Source organism: Gopherus flavomarginatus, chromosome 5 (assembly GCF_025201925.1).
Source record: "Gopherus flavomarginatus isolate rGopFla2 chromosome 5, rGopFla2.mat.asm, whole genome shotgun sequence".
Taxonomy (NCBI): Eukaryota; Metazoa; Chordata; order Testudines; family Testudinidae; genus Gopherus; species Gopherus flavomarginatus.
This window is the reverse complement of record NC_066621.1, coordinates 14605677-14623837: the sequence shown is the minus strand read 5'-3', so window position 1 is coordinate 14623837 and position 18161 is coordinate 14605677. Positions and strand designations below refer to the sequence as shown.

At 49.9% G+C, this 18161-nt stretch overlaps 2 protein-coding genes across 3 annotated transcripts in view; both read right to left on the bottom strand.

Annotated features, from left to right (window-relative positions):
• Positions 1-6486, bottom strand: part of LOC127052208 (Krueppel-like factor 15) — a 36208-nt gene extending 29722 nt beyond the window's left edge. The window contains exon 1 of the mRNA XM_050955618.1: positions 6208-6486. The gene's annotated coding sequence lies outside the window, so the exon portion shown is untranslated. The remainder of the gene's footprint in view (positions 1-6207) is intronic.
• On the bottom strand, positions 90-16968 carry SLC45A3 (solute carrier family 45 member 3). 2 transcript variants are annotated; one of them, XM_050955600.1, is made up of 5 exons: positions 16859-16968; positions 10485-10918; positions 9002-9829; positions 6676-6941; positions 90-1673 (listed from the first exon to the last, which is right to left on the bottom strand). In XM_050955600.1, exons 2-5 carry the CDS (start codon positions 10654-10656, stop codon positions 1233-1235), a joined length of 1707 nt encoding a protein of 568 aa, XP_050811557.1. In that variant the 5' UTR covers positions 10657-10918; positions 16859-16968; the 3' UTR covers positions 90-1232. The 2 variants fall into 2 exon arrangements, with proteins under 2 accessions (XP_050811557.1, XP_050811558.1); XM_050955601.1 differs by having other exon boundaries at positions 10485-10913.
• Positions 16969-18161: the final 1193 nt, after the last annotated feature.

Sequence of the window (18161 nt, the reverse complement as noted above, 5' to 3'; positions counted from 1 at the left end):
GCCATGTGGGATGAATAAGGACAAGGAAGGGATGGCAAGGCTAGGCACCAGCTGGGGTTTATGCAGTGGAAGAGTCTCCTGCAGGTATATGTGCCTGCTCACACCATCAGTGAACGTGGCCCGAAGAAAGGGCAGCACATCCACTTATTAAGCCATGCAACAGGGCAGCCTGCAGAGGATCTCGCCCAAGGGCTTAGTGCATCTCCTACATGGAAAGAACTTCAGAGCAGTAACCTGGGACAGCGTGTCCCGTTAACATGCCTCGGGCAGGGGGACAAAGGGGGACATAAGTGCTTCCAGCCCCTGCAGGATACAGAGGATGCCAGATCCTGTACATTCTGCTGGGGAATATTGCACTTGAATACGGGGTAATGTTCAGGCTAATGAGGTCTGAGCAGTGCCATAAAAACAGGGCCCTGGAGACTTGTTAAATCAACTCTGCCTACTGCCTCTAACCAGGCCATTTTATAAGGCTACTGCAAATAGGTTTCAGGCACTTGTGGTGCACAGAGCAGCCGGCCAGTTCTGCAGGGCAGTCTGGAGTGCATTAACACCGAGTGGTCACTTAGTGTGGTGCTCAGAGCAATGGGATTACCAGCCCTGGACAGAACCAGACTGCCCATACACCTCCAGCACCCCTGTGCCATGCAGGACTGCATCCATACAGCTCTGCCAATGCACCCGCATCCTGACCTGCAATATCCCATTCCAACCTTGGATGCCTTCCCCCCCAGCTCTGTCAATGCAGCACCCTCCCGACTGTCCCCCAAATATTCCAGTCCACAGCAACCACCAGTCAGAGGGGATTTACACTTTCGAAGCAAGGTGAGGCCTGCCAGCACAAGGCAGGATATAAGCTTCTCTCTCCAGGAATGAGAGGAGGAGCACTCTCCCTCCAGGATGAAACTGCGGAATTGCACAGAAATTTAACCCTGTGACTGAAGGGAAACTCTTCTCCTGTCACCTCACTGATGCCCTCTGTGCAACACTGCTCTTAGACCAAAGCACCACGGGGCAAGCTCTGATGGTGGGAGACAGAACAGCACGGTGCCCTTCCTAATACACCAGTGCTTAGCCCAACAGCCTCTGCCCAGCCACATGCCCCACGCCCCACGGAAACAGCATGAGAGACAGAAAGGAGGTGTGCACAACGTGCAGCCTGCCATAGTAAATCGTGTCAATGCACGTGTACAAACAAGTTGGCGGTGTGCCACGTGCACACGTACCCCGTTTTACACCGAATACTTGGCCATATCGCTTTTATCAAAGACGACTTTGGTTGCAAAGTAAATAGCCACCAAACCGAGGCCAGTGGCGAACACCATGTAGGCAGTCACCGACTCTGTAAACTGGACGATCGAGCCCATGACGAGGGACGGGACCACCTGAGATAGGAGGAAAGCGCTGTCTAAAATAGCCAGGTCCAGGCAGATCCCTCGACCGGGCGCTGCAGGGTCTGAGTCTCCCACCCTCATCATGAGCGAGACCTCGCAGGGGGAGCTGACGCACATGGCCGAGCTGGCAGCTGGAGGAGAGGAGGAGAAGAGGCCCCCACCATGGCCGTTCTGGTAGGTCAGCTTCTGGCTGGAGAGGGGGCCTTTGGGGAAGCCTGATTTCTTGTCCAGCTGAGCAGCATCTTCCTTTTCTTTGCTTTTGTACTTAAGCAAAAAAACCTGAGAGACAAAATAAGGAGAGAGGGAAGGTGAGAAACTGCAGGGGGTGGGGCCAGGAGAGCAGTGCCATTAGCTAGAGCAGTGCAGAGCTGGAGCGATACACCCCTAGGCCTGGCAAAACTCCCCCTGGCTTCAAATTGTTCCAGTCCCATGAAAATCCTCAGGCCAGGTTTGGCTAAAGGCTGGGGACATTTGCAGTAAGTCTGGGGTGAGTTTGATGGTTTCCAGTAGCGCGGGTAGGATTGGCAGGAACTTCTTTGTTAGGCTTCACATTCAAGGTGATCCTGACCTGCTGTGGTAACTTGGCTCGAAGTGGCACCTTTGTGTGTTTGCTTCATGCATCACCAACGCTGGGAAGCATTTCAACCCAAAGCCAAAAAAGGCTCTGCGGTTTGGGGCAGTTTCGCTCTGAGCCTTTTGAGAGTCATCTGATCACTGGACTCTCAGAGAAGCAGGCGGTGCAAACCCATAACGGACCCAATTTTCTTCTCTCTCAAAGCACAACTCCATGAACTTCAATGGCCCAACTCCCAGCACACACTAGAGTGAGGGGAGAATCCTGCCCCAAATACCTCCCCCTGAATCCCTCTAAATAGAAAGTGCTCCATTACCTAGGGAGAACGGCCAAAGCCCTCCCGACCCTCATGCCACTGCAGCCAGGCCAGGGATGAACTTGGTCTAATGAGGGAGTGATACCATCACCCAGGGCTACAGGAATCGTCTGGGTTGGGTGCAGCTTGTTAAAAGGCAAAGAGCAGTACTGCCGAAGCAGCTGATCTAAGGGACTCAACACCCTCCTGCTGCAGGACACGTGAGTTGCTCACAACCAACCCTTGCTTTGGAAGCATGGGCACCACTCACATGAACTGAAGGCAACGTGTTGGGTGGAGGATTTGGCACTATTATTTTTCAAAAGCAGAGTGTCAAAGTGATAGTCTCAAGACCAGAGCACAGGTAGGCGAAGAGGCAATTGTGCGTTCAAAGGTGTATCACTGCAAATAAGAGGTGAGTAGCTGCATAACTCAAGTGCTCAAATTTTCAAGCAATGGCCCTAATGGCTTGTCTACACATGCAGTTATTCAGGACTAGCTATTGCATTTCAAATTCACAAACTATCTTAGTCTGAATTAACCTTCCATCACAAGTCTTGTCTACACTATGAAATTAGGCCAATTTAAGTCACGTCGACCTACAGACACCGTAGCAATTAGATCAGCTGCTGGTGTTCACACTGCGCTCCTTCTGCATGTCCTCACCAGGAGCGGATGTGCCAACTGAAATGGAGTCCCATTGCCACAGGGCTGACTGCCAGAGCCGGAAACAAGATATGAAATCCTAGCAGCTGTGAAACTGACAAGAATGTCAATTTCACTGCTAGTAGGCTCCCTGCTGTGAAATTGAGCACCTGCCATGCTCCAGCTGTCAACCCTGGGGGCAGGGAGGGGGGACTCCAGCTGTGAGCCCAGCACCCAGCTGACAGCTCGGGCTGACAGTGCTGGGGTGGGGGCAGCTGTCAGCACTGCATAAGTAACATAGTATCTACACAGACACTGCATCGCCTTCACCTAAGCACTACACCTCTCGTGGAGGTGGAGTTATTAGGTCGGTGTAGTGAGTGATTTACATCGGGGAGAGTAGCGCTGTAGTGTGCATGCTGACAGAGTGAGGTCCATGTGAGCTGCTTGATGTCAACCTTACTCAGTAGCATAGACCAGCCCTTAGCTAACTTCTGTGACACTACCCAGTGTGAACTGTGACATCGCTCAGTGCAGTCTAAGGCTGCATAGGTTCCCTATTCAATTGGGCGGCAGAGCAGCCTCTCAAAACAATCTGCCAAGGTTCCAATGCTAGGGAGATTCCACAGCTGATTAGTTAAGCTCTTAGTGAGGCAGGGAGCATCACTGCAAAGGAGCCATCGGTCTGGGTAACCCAGGCAGACTCTTTCAGCCACGTTCCTTCCACTGCTACCAAGAATTTTACAATGACACCCAGCTAGGTTCAAGTACTGCACTGGGACTCAGGGGACCGGGCCCCATTTCCAGCCCTGCCACAGACACTTTGGATGATCCTGGGCAAGCCATTTAATCCTCTCTGTGCCTCACATTGCTATCTGTAAAATGAGGAGAATAATCCTGACTTTCCTCCCGCCCTTTGTCTGCCTGTCTATTTAGACTGTAGGCTCTTTGAGGCAGAGACTGTCTCTTCCTGAATGTATGTACAGCACCTAGTATCTTGGGGCCCTGATCTCAGCTGGCACCTCTGTGGGCTACTGGAATACAAATAATCAATATTTATGTGCAGCAAGTGAAACTGCTGCAAAAACTCCTGCCTTGAAATGTGAAGACATCTGTGCTTAGACACATCCCATGCACTGTAGCTAGCCAAGGATATATTAATCCGTTCTCCATGTGATGGGATAAATAAAACCAGGCAGGAGAAAGAAGACTGACTGGTTGAGAGAAGAGAATTTTATACCAGGAGTGCAAGGGTCAGAGCTGCACTGCCCAAAGTACCAACAATATCAACTTTCCATTCACAAGGGAAAGGCGGGGGCCACTGGAGAATTACACAAGCATACTCCAGGGTATACAGGCATCTCTGCTGCATTCTATGCCTAAGGCACACCACTGCAATCGGCAGCATCTCGTACCTCACCTGACAAAGACTCTGCTCTGGTATAATATCACTAGCTATTTTCCATTAATGTTCCCTGAAGCCCTGGCTACAGCTCTGCAATGCACCAGTTTCCAATTCAAGCAAAGAAATGAAGCCAGATGAGACTTGGTCCCCAAGAACCTTTTGCTGAGAGTCAAACAGCTTTACATGGATTCTGACTAGCCATGAATCTTACCAAGACAGTATTTTGTAATAAAGTTGGTCACTTCACTGGTCTTATGAATCTGAATCCCACATGCAATGGCCAGAGCTTCACAAAACTCTCCGTTTACACCTACCACACCCAGGTTAGAGGGATCCAGCACAGAAGAGAAGTTGGTCAAAAACTGTGAGCGCTAAACTCCTCAGAGCTCTAGACACCTCATACTTGATGCAGGATGATCTAAGAAGCCTACTCGGATACCCTGAAAGCACATGCCACAATGTCTTGCTCTTTCTGACCTGGTCTAGACCAGAATTTTAAAGGGGTACACGTTCTAACACACACTCGCACGCACACAAAGCCTAGTGTACTCTTAAGAACTAAGGGCATGGCTACACTACAAAATTACATTGACTTAAGTTAGGTCAACCTACAGCCACTGCAGTAATTAAAGCAGCTGTTCATATCCATCCTCATCAGGAGCACTTGCATTGACTTCAGTGAAAAATTGTGGGGCATTGACAGCCAAAGCCCCACTGCCCCATGCAGGGCTGACAGCTGGAGCCCTGCTGCAACTCAAGTTAGTTGAGCTGAAGAGATCCTAGGTTTTAACTCAACTAGCTTAGCATGTGTTAAATGCCTTGTGCCTCATCTATGATAGACATTCAAATGCATTAATTAGAACACCTTTTATCCTACTCTAGACAAGGCCTCTTTGGTCTCACTAGTACAGGTAGAATCGAGGGCATGCATGAAAAGAGACCAACTTACACGGTCCATGTGATCAGCGTCAGATGGGTTAGTCTTGCAGGCTTTCACTAAGGTTCCACACAACGCTGGAGGGGCAGCCGTTATGTGGCACCCTTTCATTGACTCACTTCAGGAGGAGAGGGAGAAAAAAAAGAGAGGAAAACAGAAAGCAGGAAAAAAGGAACGACAAAAGGCAACAAAGAAAAAGAATTAAAACAGTAAAAAAAGAAAAACAAAAAGGAAGTGGATCCAAGAAGATGGATCCATTTCTGCAGAAGCATTGTTTGGGACTTATCTCCTCTGAGGTTCCATTGCAAGCTGTTAGGAAGACAATGGAAGCAGGAAGGCGGGACCTCAGAGCTAGTCATAGAGGTGGCTTTGTGAAGGTCCATCTCTTGGTCATGGACGGTGCTTCCCCATCAGCCCTTTGAGGAAACAGTTGGACCCCTCCCCTCACTAATCCCTGCTTGACAGGAAAATGCCCTGGTGGGTTTAATTTTTTGCTGGTTGGAGTAAATCCCAAGACCAGGACTTTGGAGGAAACCGAAGTGGAACAGGCCCTCCAAATGCATCCTTAGTTTGACAGGCATCCTAGTGCATACTGGGATGGGCTGCCTGAAAGTGTTAGTTCTATGCAAGCACCTGGATGTCTGCAGCAAAAGCTCCTAGTTTTAATGTCACAGCAAGTTGCCTGCCATGGGGACGAAAAGTGCTGTCATGCCACAAGTCACTGGTGCGTTTACAGTGTGTGAGAGGCTCCCAGTGCTGTGGAACAACAGCTGTATCACCAACTATTGTGATTTTATGGTGTCTCAACATTTCATGTTGTTTTCTTCAAGCCCCAGCTCTCAGTTTTCATTTCAGACACCCCTGGTGGTTATGGACAAAAGCTTGAGAGCGTGAACCCTAAAGGCTCTACAAACAGAAGGCAAATAGAGAACCCAGCATTTGTAATTTCTTACTTACTATCTCATGGCTGGTTTTTGGCACCTGACTCGTGATTTTTGAGTTGGGGTTGGTGATGCTGCAAAGGTGATTGGGTGCAAAAAGCACAGAGCCTCTTGGGACCCTGGACTGATTTCCAGCCAAGCATTCAGAATGTGGAGGAGATGAGTCGCTGCCTTTAGAAATATGCAATCATCGTTCAAAGCAATATGCACATCCATGTGCTGGTTGTGGCAAGTAGGGAGGGGCTAGAAAATTGGACCCCCCCCCAAACCAGCATTGAGTTAGATCCAGATTGTGTTTTTATTCAGAGCCCCAAGATCAAGAAGGTTCAGATGAGAGGTCCCATTTGTGCTGTGACGCACATGTGACACACTTTGGGGGAGAGGGGTGTTTCTTTCCAGCCACAGGCCAAGCTGAGCTGCACCCCATGTTGTGATTGCCACCATGGTGCACATTGTCCCCCATCACCCTCCAGAAGGCCCCCACCTGCTTGTCATGGTGATACAGCGATGCCAGCGTGTACGGCAGGATCTGGAGCGCAGAGAAGGTGAATCCCGTCAGGGCGGCCGAGACAGTAACGATGAGGACGCTCTGGGAGAAGCATATGACGAAAGGAGCCAGGGGGAAGAATGCCACGCTGGCCAGGTAGACTGCCCGGGTCCCAAACTGCTTCACCAGCCGGTCCATGATTGTCGAGAAGAAGATGGAGATGACGCATTGGAGGAACAGGCCCAGGCTGCCCATGCGGACCCCTGAAAACAACAGACACACTGGTGGGGAAGGGAGCGGTGGGCGGGCTACCCCTGCTCAGCTTTCTGAAAACCAAGCAACTATGGGGACTCCATAGGGTCCAAGCAGGGTCTTTCTGCACTACTCCATAGAGGTCAGCACATTCCAACACAAGCTCTGGAGACCAGAGTCCATCCTTGCTCGGAGCAATGCGAGATTCCCCACCCTGCCAGTCTCCATAGTCCATTCACTCCTTTGATTCTCTGCCAAGATTACGCACAAAAGACCCCCCAGACAGTGCTGGCGAGAACACCACCCCCTTTCAGGGGAAGAACCGAGGGGAACATTTTCAGAGGCACAAAGGGCATTGGCAGCTGTGCCTTAGAAAGTCAGTCCCTCATCTTCCCCTGGCTCTCTCCCCAGAATCCATCTCTTGCCCGCTTGCTAACCAGGAAGCGCTATCTGACACCAAAGCAGCAACACAACAAAAGGGAACAAAGAGTGGTTTTAAGCTGGTGAGGAACTCTAGAGTTTGGCACAGAGTGAGATATCCACAAGCTGCTCTGAAGCATCCGGCAGCCATCCTGCCCTTCCCCTTCGGAGAGGCACGTTGGGTTACAGGTAATTAGACCATTAACTCTTTGGAGCAGGGACTGTCGCCAACAGGATGTTTGTACAGTGCCTAGCACAATGGCCCTACCTGGTAGAAGCCTCTGGGCCTACCATAGCATAACTGTTAAACAACAATTAAGCTGATTCTTGAGCTAACGGAGACATTAATATGAATGATTACAGCCTAATAAAGGAGGAAACGTACAAGGCAGAAATAAGGAAATCTAGAGGCCAAGGTACATAACTGACGCATGCAGGAGAAAAAGGATGGTGACATATGTGCCTCGATCTGGGAGGACCAGAAAATGAGAGGCTGTGGAGCTGAGGCAGAGGGCTCCAGGGCTTCCAGAGAACATGCACATGGAAGGGAACCCAGGAAGAGAGCAGTGTAGGAATGAGCGAGTCAGTCCAGAGACAGGGATCTGAACATCATTATTGCAGCTTGGCTCATCTCACCACTACTTAACACCCTCAGTCTCTAAGTGATTTACACGAGGTGGGCAGGCATCATGAGTGCCATTGTATAGATGAGGAATCTAAGGCAAAGAGTGGTGAGGTGACTTGTCTGAGGTGACAGTGGATCAGTGCAAAAGCTACAAATGGCCAGTTGAGCATGCTAGCTGCTGGACTACAGTATCGCTTAAGAATTCTGCCACCAGACCTGCGCTCCATCGAATCAGGCTCTTGTCCCATATTTTATGTTTCAGAAGAAGAAGAAAGTCACCCCATAATGTAGACAACCAACTGTGTAATGTTGCCTGACGAGTGGGAGGGTAAATTCCTTCCTGCCTCTCCACCCCCAAGAAGATCAGGTTACATCCCTTGGAGCATGAGATTTCATGTCAAGGAAACTAACTCAGTTCTTCACACTGTTGCTAGGTGCTGGACACTGGTAAAACCCAGGGGTGGCTTTGAGGTTTGCAACACAATGTAGAGAGAATTTGGCTTTTGGTTCTGCTCATCATCTACCTATGCCTCAGTTTTCCCATCTGTAAAATGGTGAAAGTTCCATTTACCCACCTTTCAGATTTTGGGATGAACTACTGACAATAGTCATTAAAAAACTGGCAGATTCTCACCCCAGCCTATGCAGCAAAGCCACATGTGGCCCAAATAGAGCACCAAGTGCTGCCAGACATAGATATTAATATACCTACCTCCCTGCCTCCATCTCAGCTAGAGAGGATACGCAACTCAGACATGTTTACATTGCAACTGGGAGAGTGCCTCCCAGCCTGGCTAGACAGACTTATGCTGGCAGAACTCAAGCTAGTGTGCTAAAGGGAGCTGTGTGGATGTTGTGGCACTAGCAGAGGCTTGGGCTACGCACCTGAGCTCTGACCCAGGGGGTAGGGAGAGATGAACCCTAAAGGCAGAGCCTATCCTGACCCCATCTCAGTGTTTCAACTCCCTTGCGTATGGGAGTAAATTCTGCACCCGTAGCCTTGAAGGCAGTTGGCTCATTCATTACCTTCGTCATAGTGACGTCTGGCTTCTGTTCCTGGCTCGGCCCTGGGAACACCCTGGTACAGCCCTTCGCCAACAAAGTCCGTGTAGAACAACATGAAAGTCATGAGGGCCATCCAGCTGCAAAGCTCGGCCACGAAGAGACGCCGGATCACCTTGGGGATGCGGCAGCAGAGGCCATGCAGCCGTGGGACCAACGCGCAGAGGTTCCTCAAGGCCTGGACCACATGCCTGGCTCGCAAGAGGCTCTTGGAAACCTGGCACAAGCAGCAGCTGGGGGACAGGGGCTTGGGGGAAGAGTCCTTCAGAGCGGGGCCTGCCAGAGCGTCCACCTGCCCCACTGCTTCCTCCGTCACAAAGAGGGTGGCCAGGACGCAGCCCAGGAAGATGATGGTGAGGAGGCTGAAGAGGCACTTCTCCTGCCCCCCCAGATAAGGGGCCAGGAAGCTACCGGCCCAGTTGATGGCCGGAAGCAGATAGCCGACGCAGCCACCCAGGCTGATCATGAAGGCGTACATGGAAAAAGCCTGCCGGCAGTTGTCAGGCTCCTGGAAGAGGTCCGAGAGCAAGGCCTCTAGGGGAGTGAAGCAGACCTGGCCGCAGAAGTCCAGCAAGCCAATGCCCAGGATGAGGAAGGCAATCTCCAGGGGGTGAGCATTGAGGGTGAAGAGGCCTGCCAGGCGGCTGGCATGGGGGATGATGAAGAGGCTCAGCAGGACTCCCAGGCACAAGACCCAGATGAAGGGCCGCCGCCGGCCGTAGCTGCTGTGCCAGTGGTCGCTGGCGGAGCCAATCAGTGGTACAAAGACAAGGCCCAGGACAGGCCCGATCCCTGGAATGGAGACAGAGACATGGCTTTAGGGGCAGCGTCCTAGTGCTGCAGGCAATCCCTGTGCCTAGCAATAAGAGCTAGGGCCAAGGCTTTCACAAGCGACTAGTGATTGTGGCTGCCCATCTGAGGCCTCTTAAGGGGGCCTGTCTGTCAAAGTGCTCAGCACCCACCCTCTGAGAATCAGGCCCCTTTAAGTGGTCTCTCAAGTGGGACATCCATAATCACTTGTGGAAACCTTGGCCTTAGCTCAGCCCAAGAAACCAGCCCCTCACCAGCACCTGCCCCCTCTCCATTTTGAACTTTATGGCTTCTAGGCAACTTGGTAAGCGCACACTAGAACAGCCCTCCACCATGCACGTCAGAGCACTTTATCGACATTAAGCCCTCAGCCCCTCAGGGAAGTATCCCTGTCTTAGAGAAGGGGAAACTGAGGCAGAGATATGCCAAAGCCACACAGACAATTCAGAGGCAGAAGCTAGGAATAGAACCCAGGAGCTCTGACTCCAAACCAATAGGCTGCACATTCTCCCTGGAATAGAGTTGTCTCAGCTGATCAGAGCGTGGGGATACAAATCTTCATTCCCCAATTCCCCACTGCCCTCTGAACCCGCAGAGGGGGTGAGCATCTCAGTTGAAGAAGAAAAATGCCACCTACCCAAAACCATGGTCATGAACTTCTCCTCCACACCCACTTCTAGTAAGAGCGGTGGCACGTAGGTGATCCCAGCAGCCAGGCAGACCTCCAGGCCGAACGTCAGTGAGTTGACCAGCAGGAGCTGGGCTTTGCGGTTGTGGAAGACCATGCTGACCCACACTTTCTGAGCCATGCTGCCCTTGCTCCACTCAATATGAGAAGGCTGTGTCAATCAGACAGCAGCCTTCCTGGGGCACCCAACAAACAGACACCAAGGTCCGAAGTCCCCTTTCACAGTCCAATGGAGAGACACTGGCTCTCATTTTTAATCAGCAGTGAACAGTTTGTCCCTTCTTCCTCCTTAGGTTGCAAGATGCAGTCACTACAACACAGAGTCCAGGCACCGGTAGACAGGCTTCATATTCTAGGTCTCTCCCCCGGCTTCACATTCTGTACTACAGAGAAAAGAAGAGAGCACATTAGAAATCAGAAATCCATACCAGGGTGGGTTCTTCTTAAGGAGACCAAAACAAGAAACCGTTCCCCATTCCATTGATGTCAACAGCAGCACTCATCTGAAATGGGACACAAAGCTACAGTCACGAGGAGGGCACTGGATAGATGTTCCCCAACACAAAATCACTCCCACTGGCCTTTGCAAACAGCGTCAATATCGGCAATATCAAAGGATCATGGTTCACAGAGAGGCCAAGCCTTCGAAGGCTCAGCCCCTTCCGCTGTCAGTCACCCCAGACCCTCTTCCATTTCTTACTGGCATCACAGTAAGTGCTTAGAGGCCCTCACGGAGATCAGGGCCTGTTGTGCTAGGTTCTGTACAAACACAATATCAGAGATGAATCCTATCCCAGAGAACTCACAAGCTAACTAGACAAGACAGGCAAAACGAAGGATTATCTTTGTTTTACAGATGGGCAACTGAGGCAGAGGGAGATTAAGTGACTTGTCCAAGTCACAGAAGGAGTTGGGGACAGAACCAGGAGTTGATTCCAGATCTCAAGGCCTAGGCTAGTGCCTTGATCACGAGGTCAGCTGTCACACACTGCTCCTTTCCACAGCCTAGATCAGGAGTCGGCAACCTTTCAGAAGTGGTGTGCTGAGTCTTCATTTATTCACTCAAATTTAAGGTTTCGCGTGCCAGTAAAAATTTTAACATTTTTAGAAAGTAAGTCTATAATATATAACTAAACTATTGCATGTAAAGTAAATAAGGCTTTAAAAATATTTAAGAAGCTTAATTTAAAATTAAATTAAAATGTGGAGCCCCCTGGACTGGTGGCCAGAACCTGGGCAGTGTGAGTGCCACTGAAAATCAGCTTGCGTGCTGCCTTCGGCACCTGTGCCATAGGTTGCCTACCCCTGGCCTAGATGCACAAAGCTCTCAGGTCAATATTTGTACCTGAACTATGTACCCATCATCTCGGCAAGAGCATGATATTCAGCAGCACAGATGGTGCCTCATTGAGTTTCACAAATAAATATGACCCAGTTCAGCCTCCTCTGCCAGTAAATGGCAATTATTGTGAGCATTAGTTTGTCATCTGGGCTAATATTGCCAGCTGAGTCATCTGTTTTCCCTTTAACATGTTCCATCTCTCCCACCTCGCTCATGCAGCTTCTCACAGGGACTTTGTGAGGATGGGCTCAAAGCAAGGCGAGGGGAGAAATCAGAAGAAGGAGTCCTCTGTAGATATACCAGGGTGCTGTTCCACCTCAGTAGATCCTGTAAACTCAGTGGGAGCTGACCTGGTCAGGGATAGGGTGGCAGAGTTAACAGCACCTCCAGGCAGCTGTGCTTCAGTAGATGGAATCGCTGACTGAAGCCATACTGAATCAGCGCCCTTTGAGGAGGGAACAGGCATTCATGTGCTCTAAAGCTGGAGATCAGGCAACTTCTGCTCTTTGAAGTCCTTGGGGCAGGTTTTCTATCTTGGTTCTTTGTGACCCATACACCACTGCTGTGGGATGTCTGCCCAAGTATTTATGGGGTCATCACAACACCCTGGGGAGGTAAATATCATAGCTGCCCAGTTCATAGATGGGGAACTGAGGGCTTGTCTCTACCAGGAAATAAACTTGGATTAAGGCAGAGTATGAAAATTTAAGTGGAATTCCTGAATAACTCCATGTGTGGATGTTCTTTTTCCAGAATAAAAGTGCCTTATTCTGAATTACCTTAATCCAGATTGGAAGTTGATTAAAATAATTCCAAATAAGGACATCCAAACATGGAGTTATTCAGGGATAGGTAATCAGGAATAGTTATGCTGGAAAAACTCCCCACGTGGAGAAGCCCTGAAATCCAGGGAGATTAAGGGTTTGTCTATACAGCCCCACAGTTCAGACTATGGAGGGGTAAACTACAATAACTCCCCTGTGTGGATGCTGTGGGAGTGAACTATATATAGGATAAATTAGTCCTAGCAAACCAAGGTAACACTAACTAGGTACCTTTTATTTCAGATTCACAGCATCCATATGGGGCAGTTAAAGCACAGCGCACTAGCTGCAGTTCACACATTCCTAGTCTGAACTGTGGGGCCATGTAGACATAGCCTAAATGACTTGTCCGGTGTCACACAGATCTCCCCAGTCAATTGTTTTGCTAGAAGAATGCTGGAGGAATAGCACAATGGACATTCAGGCAAGTTAGGGCAAATTTACTTAAAGTGGGAAGTTAAAGCACATTAACATCCCTCCCCCCAGTGGACATTCTCATTCAGAAGTAAAGTGGCCTAAGGTCTTGTCTACATGAATAATTAGTCTGCAGCAAGCTGGGGTGTGCATCTACCCTGTGCTAGCCTGCCAAGGACTGTTATGTGCGCCCTGCTGACACGCACATTAACAGTTTGTTAGAGCACTTTGAGCGGTGTGAGGATAAGATCAAAGTGTTCTAACAAACTATTAATGGACATCCAGAGGTTCCCAGGAACAAGTAACCTGGGGCAGGCTTTACTGTGGGGTAGATTCACACCTGCGATTGAACTATGTAGGTAAACCCTTAGTTTATTGTAGGGTAATCCTCACTAAAGCAAATGAAGGCCGCTTTACTTCTGAATGCACTTCCCCTCAATGGCCTAGGGAGATCTGTTAACCCCTTGTCTACATCACAAAGTTGCAGCGCTGGTGAGGGGGTTACAGCGCTGCAACTTAGGAGGTGTACACATCTGCAGGGCATCACCAGCGCTGCAACTCCCTGTTTGCAGCGCTGGCCGTACTCCCGTTTTGTCTCGGGTGTAGAGGATCCAGCGCTGGTGATCCAGCGCTGGTAATCAAGTGTAGACACTTACCAGCGCTTTTCTTGACCTCCGTGGAATAAGCAGGTATCCCAGCATACCTGAGGAAGCCTCTCTGGTAATCAAGCAGATCTCCTTCCCCGCGGTTTGCTCTCGCGTTCCCCGAACCCCCGAGCAAGCAGGTCTCCTTCCCTGCGGTTTGCAGGGGGGTTCGGGGAACGCGAGAGCAAACCGCGGGGAAGCAGGTCTCCTTCCCCGGTTTGCTCTCGCGTTCCCCGAACCCCCGTGCAAGCAGGTCTCCTTCCCTGCGGTTTGCAGGGGGGTTCGGGGAATGCGAGAGCAAACCGCGGGGAAGCAGGTCTCCTTCCCCGGTTTGCTCTCGCGTTCCCCGAACCCCTGTGCAAGCAGGTCTCCTTCCCTGCGGTTTGCTCTCGCGTTCCCCGAACCCTCCTTGAAGCCGCCCAACAGCGCTGCAGTGTGGCCACATCTAACACCACTTGCAGCGCTGGTTGCTGTAAGTGTGGCCACTCTGCAGCGCTGGCCCTATACAGCTGTACTAATACAGCTGTAACAACCAGTGCTGCAAAATTGTAGATGTAGACGTACCCAGAGCGAGGCACTGGATTAAGTATAACCAGGTTTGGATTCTTGCTGCAGCCTTGGACAAGACAGAATTGTGCTTTTAATCCCAGTGACTGAACCACCATAAGAATGTGGGGTTTTTAACTCCCTAGGGCCAATGTATATGATCTGTCTACCCAGGGTCACCTTCATCACTAGATAGGAAAAACAATGAGGAATTCTTGTGGCACCTTAGATACTAACAAATTTATTTGGGCATAAGCTTTTGTGGGCTAAACCCCACTTCCTCAGAGTCTGGGAGAGTTTGGGATTTCTCCACCAGCCAAATAGCTCAGCCCAGACTTGGAACAATCTCTTCTTGGAGCATGTTGATGAGGCTTCACAGAGCATCATTCCCAACCTTTCCCTGCTGTTGCAATTATGATAATTGACAGAGGAGTCTTTTTCCTCCACAGAGTTGAGAAGTTCATGGGCAGTCATTAACTCATCACAGATAACCAACGCCATGGATTCATGCCTAATGTCTCTCCCCTCCCACTCAATTCTTTGTGACTCATTTGCTTGCCCCCAGCTTCCCAAGGGTTAATGACTTCAGTGTGTCTCTTATTGTGTTTTATCTTCCTTAGATTATGTGGGAGACAGAGAGAGAGACAGCCCAGCCCCTAGGTGGCATGGGGAATAGATAGAAAGATCCATGCCAGGAGCTGCAAGCAGATTAATTGTTGATTCATGCACCCACCTCTGAGGTGGAGTGCAAAGCATCAGTTTTACAAGCTGAGCCCCATAGGTGGACCCCAATGGCCACAGTGACTAAATGGGGCTCCCAAACATTTGAAAGGGTGCGACCACATGGGGACAACTGCAGCAACTGTAAATTGTGTTGGGAGCCTTCAGAATGTAAGGTGCTACAGAAACAAGATCAAACCTCATCCAAGTCAACTGCTCTGCCACAGAGTGCCTAACACAAGTACTTTGCATCTCTAAAACAGCTGGGCTTTGGCAACCATTAAGACTCCCAACACTCCTCTGACAGGTTATCCTTTCACAGCAGGAGAAACAGAGGCATCCAATGAGGGTTTAAACAACTTGCCCGTGGTCAAATAGCAAGTTAGTGGCAGAGGTGGGAACAGAACCCAGGAGTCCTTTTCCCCTAAGCTAATATGGGAAATTTAAAGGCCCATTTGGGATTGGCCCGGATATTCTGAATCCATGAGATATACTAACGTATATTGGGAAAGGATTGGGGGGGCAGAAATCCACCTCTCTCAGATGTAGACTAGACAGGACATCTCAACAAGGCCAAGCATCATGCATGCGACAGCCACCATCCTATACAGCAAACTAGAGACTGAAGCAGGGACATACCTGACAATATGAACCTTGATACTCTGAGCTGGACAGTCATGTTGAGAGGTATAAACACACCCTTATCCTCTGTGGATCAGGCACAGAGCTGAAGACATAATGTACACTGACCAGTGGGTTACATGTGCTGCAGTCCCAGATGCCTGGATGGTTTACGGACTGGGGTTTAAAAACACAAAGACCTCAGATGCAAAACCCCCCTTCCCATTTCGTACTGTAGTGGAATTTCTAGCATTAATTAAGAGTAGCTGTAATGGGGGAAGCAGAAGGTAGGATCTCAGACTGCCCTAGAATTTCAGACCAAGGCAGACGGGATCCACCTCTCTTGTATCAGGAGAGAAAAGCGAGGTGCGTCTCTTTCCCACACATCCAGCCTCCACTAAACTTTAGTAAGAAGATTACACCTGGCATTGCTGCTGTGTACATTGGGATTAAAGAGCAGATTGGGAGCTACCAACTGTGACCCAGTTACAGGTGATGCTGCTGCTGCCAGGAGCCCTTGTGGTATAAATTGCACCTTGCTCAAACGTCCCTTTTCTTCCTCTCTCAGGACGAGCATTTACCAGTCTGAAGGTAAATGCCAACTTGGTTTTGGAGAGACAAGGTGTGGGGAGATAACAGCTTTTATTGGACCAACTGCTGTTGGGGAGAGAGACAAGCTTTCTAGCTTACACAGAACTTGTCTTTCTCACCAAGTAGCTCCAATAAAAAAAAAAATATTACCTAACCCACCTTATCTCTGTAATATCCTAAGACTGACATGACTACAACACCACTTCATACAACTTGGTTTTGGCCACACAAGTGGAGCTGGGTGAGCGAACCACAAGAGAAAGAACAAGGGGTCCTTGTGGCACCTTAGAGACTAACAAATTTATTTGGGCATAAGCTTTCGTGGGCTAGAACCCACTTCATTGGATGCATGAAGTGAAAAAATACAGGAGCAGGTATAAATACATGAAAGGATGGGGGTTGCTTTACCAAGTGTGAAGTCAGTCTAATGAGATAAATCAATTAACAGCAAGATACCAAGGGAGGAAAAATAACTTTTGAAGTGGCAAGAGTAAAGGCACAGAGTTAAAAAAGCGTTAGGATAGGATCAAACCACCGATTTGGGCAAACGCAAACAAAAAGCGTAGTCTTGGGACGCCTCAGAGAACCAGTGTCTCTTCAAACGAAGAACACCAGACTCACCTCCCTCCCTGCAGAGGAGCCAACAGATGATCCAGGTAAATTCCCGTCTTTGCCCTGCAGGAATTTCATTTAATTAAGCCAGCCTGGCCCGGATGCAGAGAGCTCAGCGCTTCTTGGAAAAGTAGTTAAGTAGAGTTTGCAGGAAGCGGGAGGTGGAGCCAACCTGTGGGCACACACAGCACACCTATGGGGTTTGGTTGCCGAGCCCTCCCTTGCCTCTGATCTTTTTAAACACAGAACCACAGTATATTGCCCCAGCACCTAGGGGCCTCACCCTGTTGTGCAAGGTTTTCTGCAAAGACACAGTCCCTGCCCCAAAGAGCTTACAACCTTCACGTTACAAAGGATACTGTTCTTCTGTTTCAAGTTCTACAGAGATGGGTTTGAAAGCAAACTCCACCTCCCTGCAGATGGGAGCCCCCAGGGTCAGATCCATATCCAAACCTTGCTGCTCAAGCTCTGCTCCAATACATTAATAATAACAACACTTACCACCATCCATCTCCAAGCATGCTAGGAAGGCGAGGGAGCATGGTCATTCCTGTTTACAGCCTAGGGAAGCAATATTGACTTGTAACTGCAATGGTAGCCATGGGAACTCAGCCCATCAGAGGATCAGGCCCAGGGCTTTGCAAAGCCTGCTCTCAATCAAGCAGATGCCTGAAGGAGAACTACATGACTGGCCCCAATCCTGCAAGGTTTTCTCTGCCAGTGGACCCCTGTGTCTCTATGGAGAACTAAGGGGCTCAGCCCTTAAGGAAGAGCTTGCAGGACTGGGGCTATGCTTAGGGTGACCATACATCCCGTTTTGGCTGGGACAGTCCCTTTATTAAGCCCTGTCCCAGCCGTCCTGACTTATTTTTTTTTCCCAAAAGGAGGCATTTGTCCCATTTGCTCTTGCTGAATTGAGCAGCTGGCAAGAGCAAATATGACAAATGCAAAAGTGGGGTGTGATGCAGCGCAGAGCAACATGTGGGGGGGGGGGGAGGCCAGCCCTCCACAGAGAGGGAGGCAGGGTTGAGGGGGGGAGGCAGTGTTCCAGCATGGGTGGAGGGCAGGGTTCCAGCGATGGGCAACAGCCTTGCATGGCGGCCCCAAAGAGTTCCAGCCACTATGGTGGGGGGACCTTCAGGCAAGCAGCTGAGGTACCCCATTTTCTCTTTGGGAAATAGGGTCACCCTAGCTAAACTCCCTCCCAAGGAACAGCACTCAGGGAAACAACATTTTCCATTCACAGGGTATTCAGGGCTCACTGTTAGCCACACTCCCACGCACTCCATCCCCATGAGTGTCAGGTTCAAGT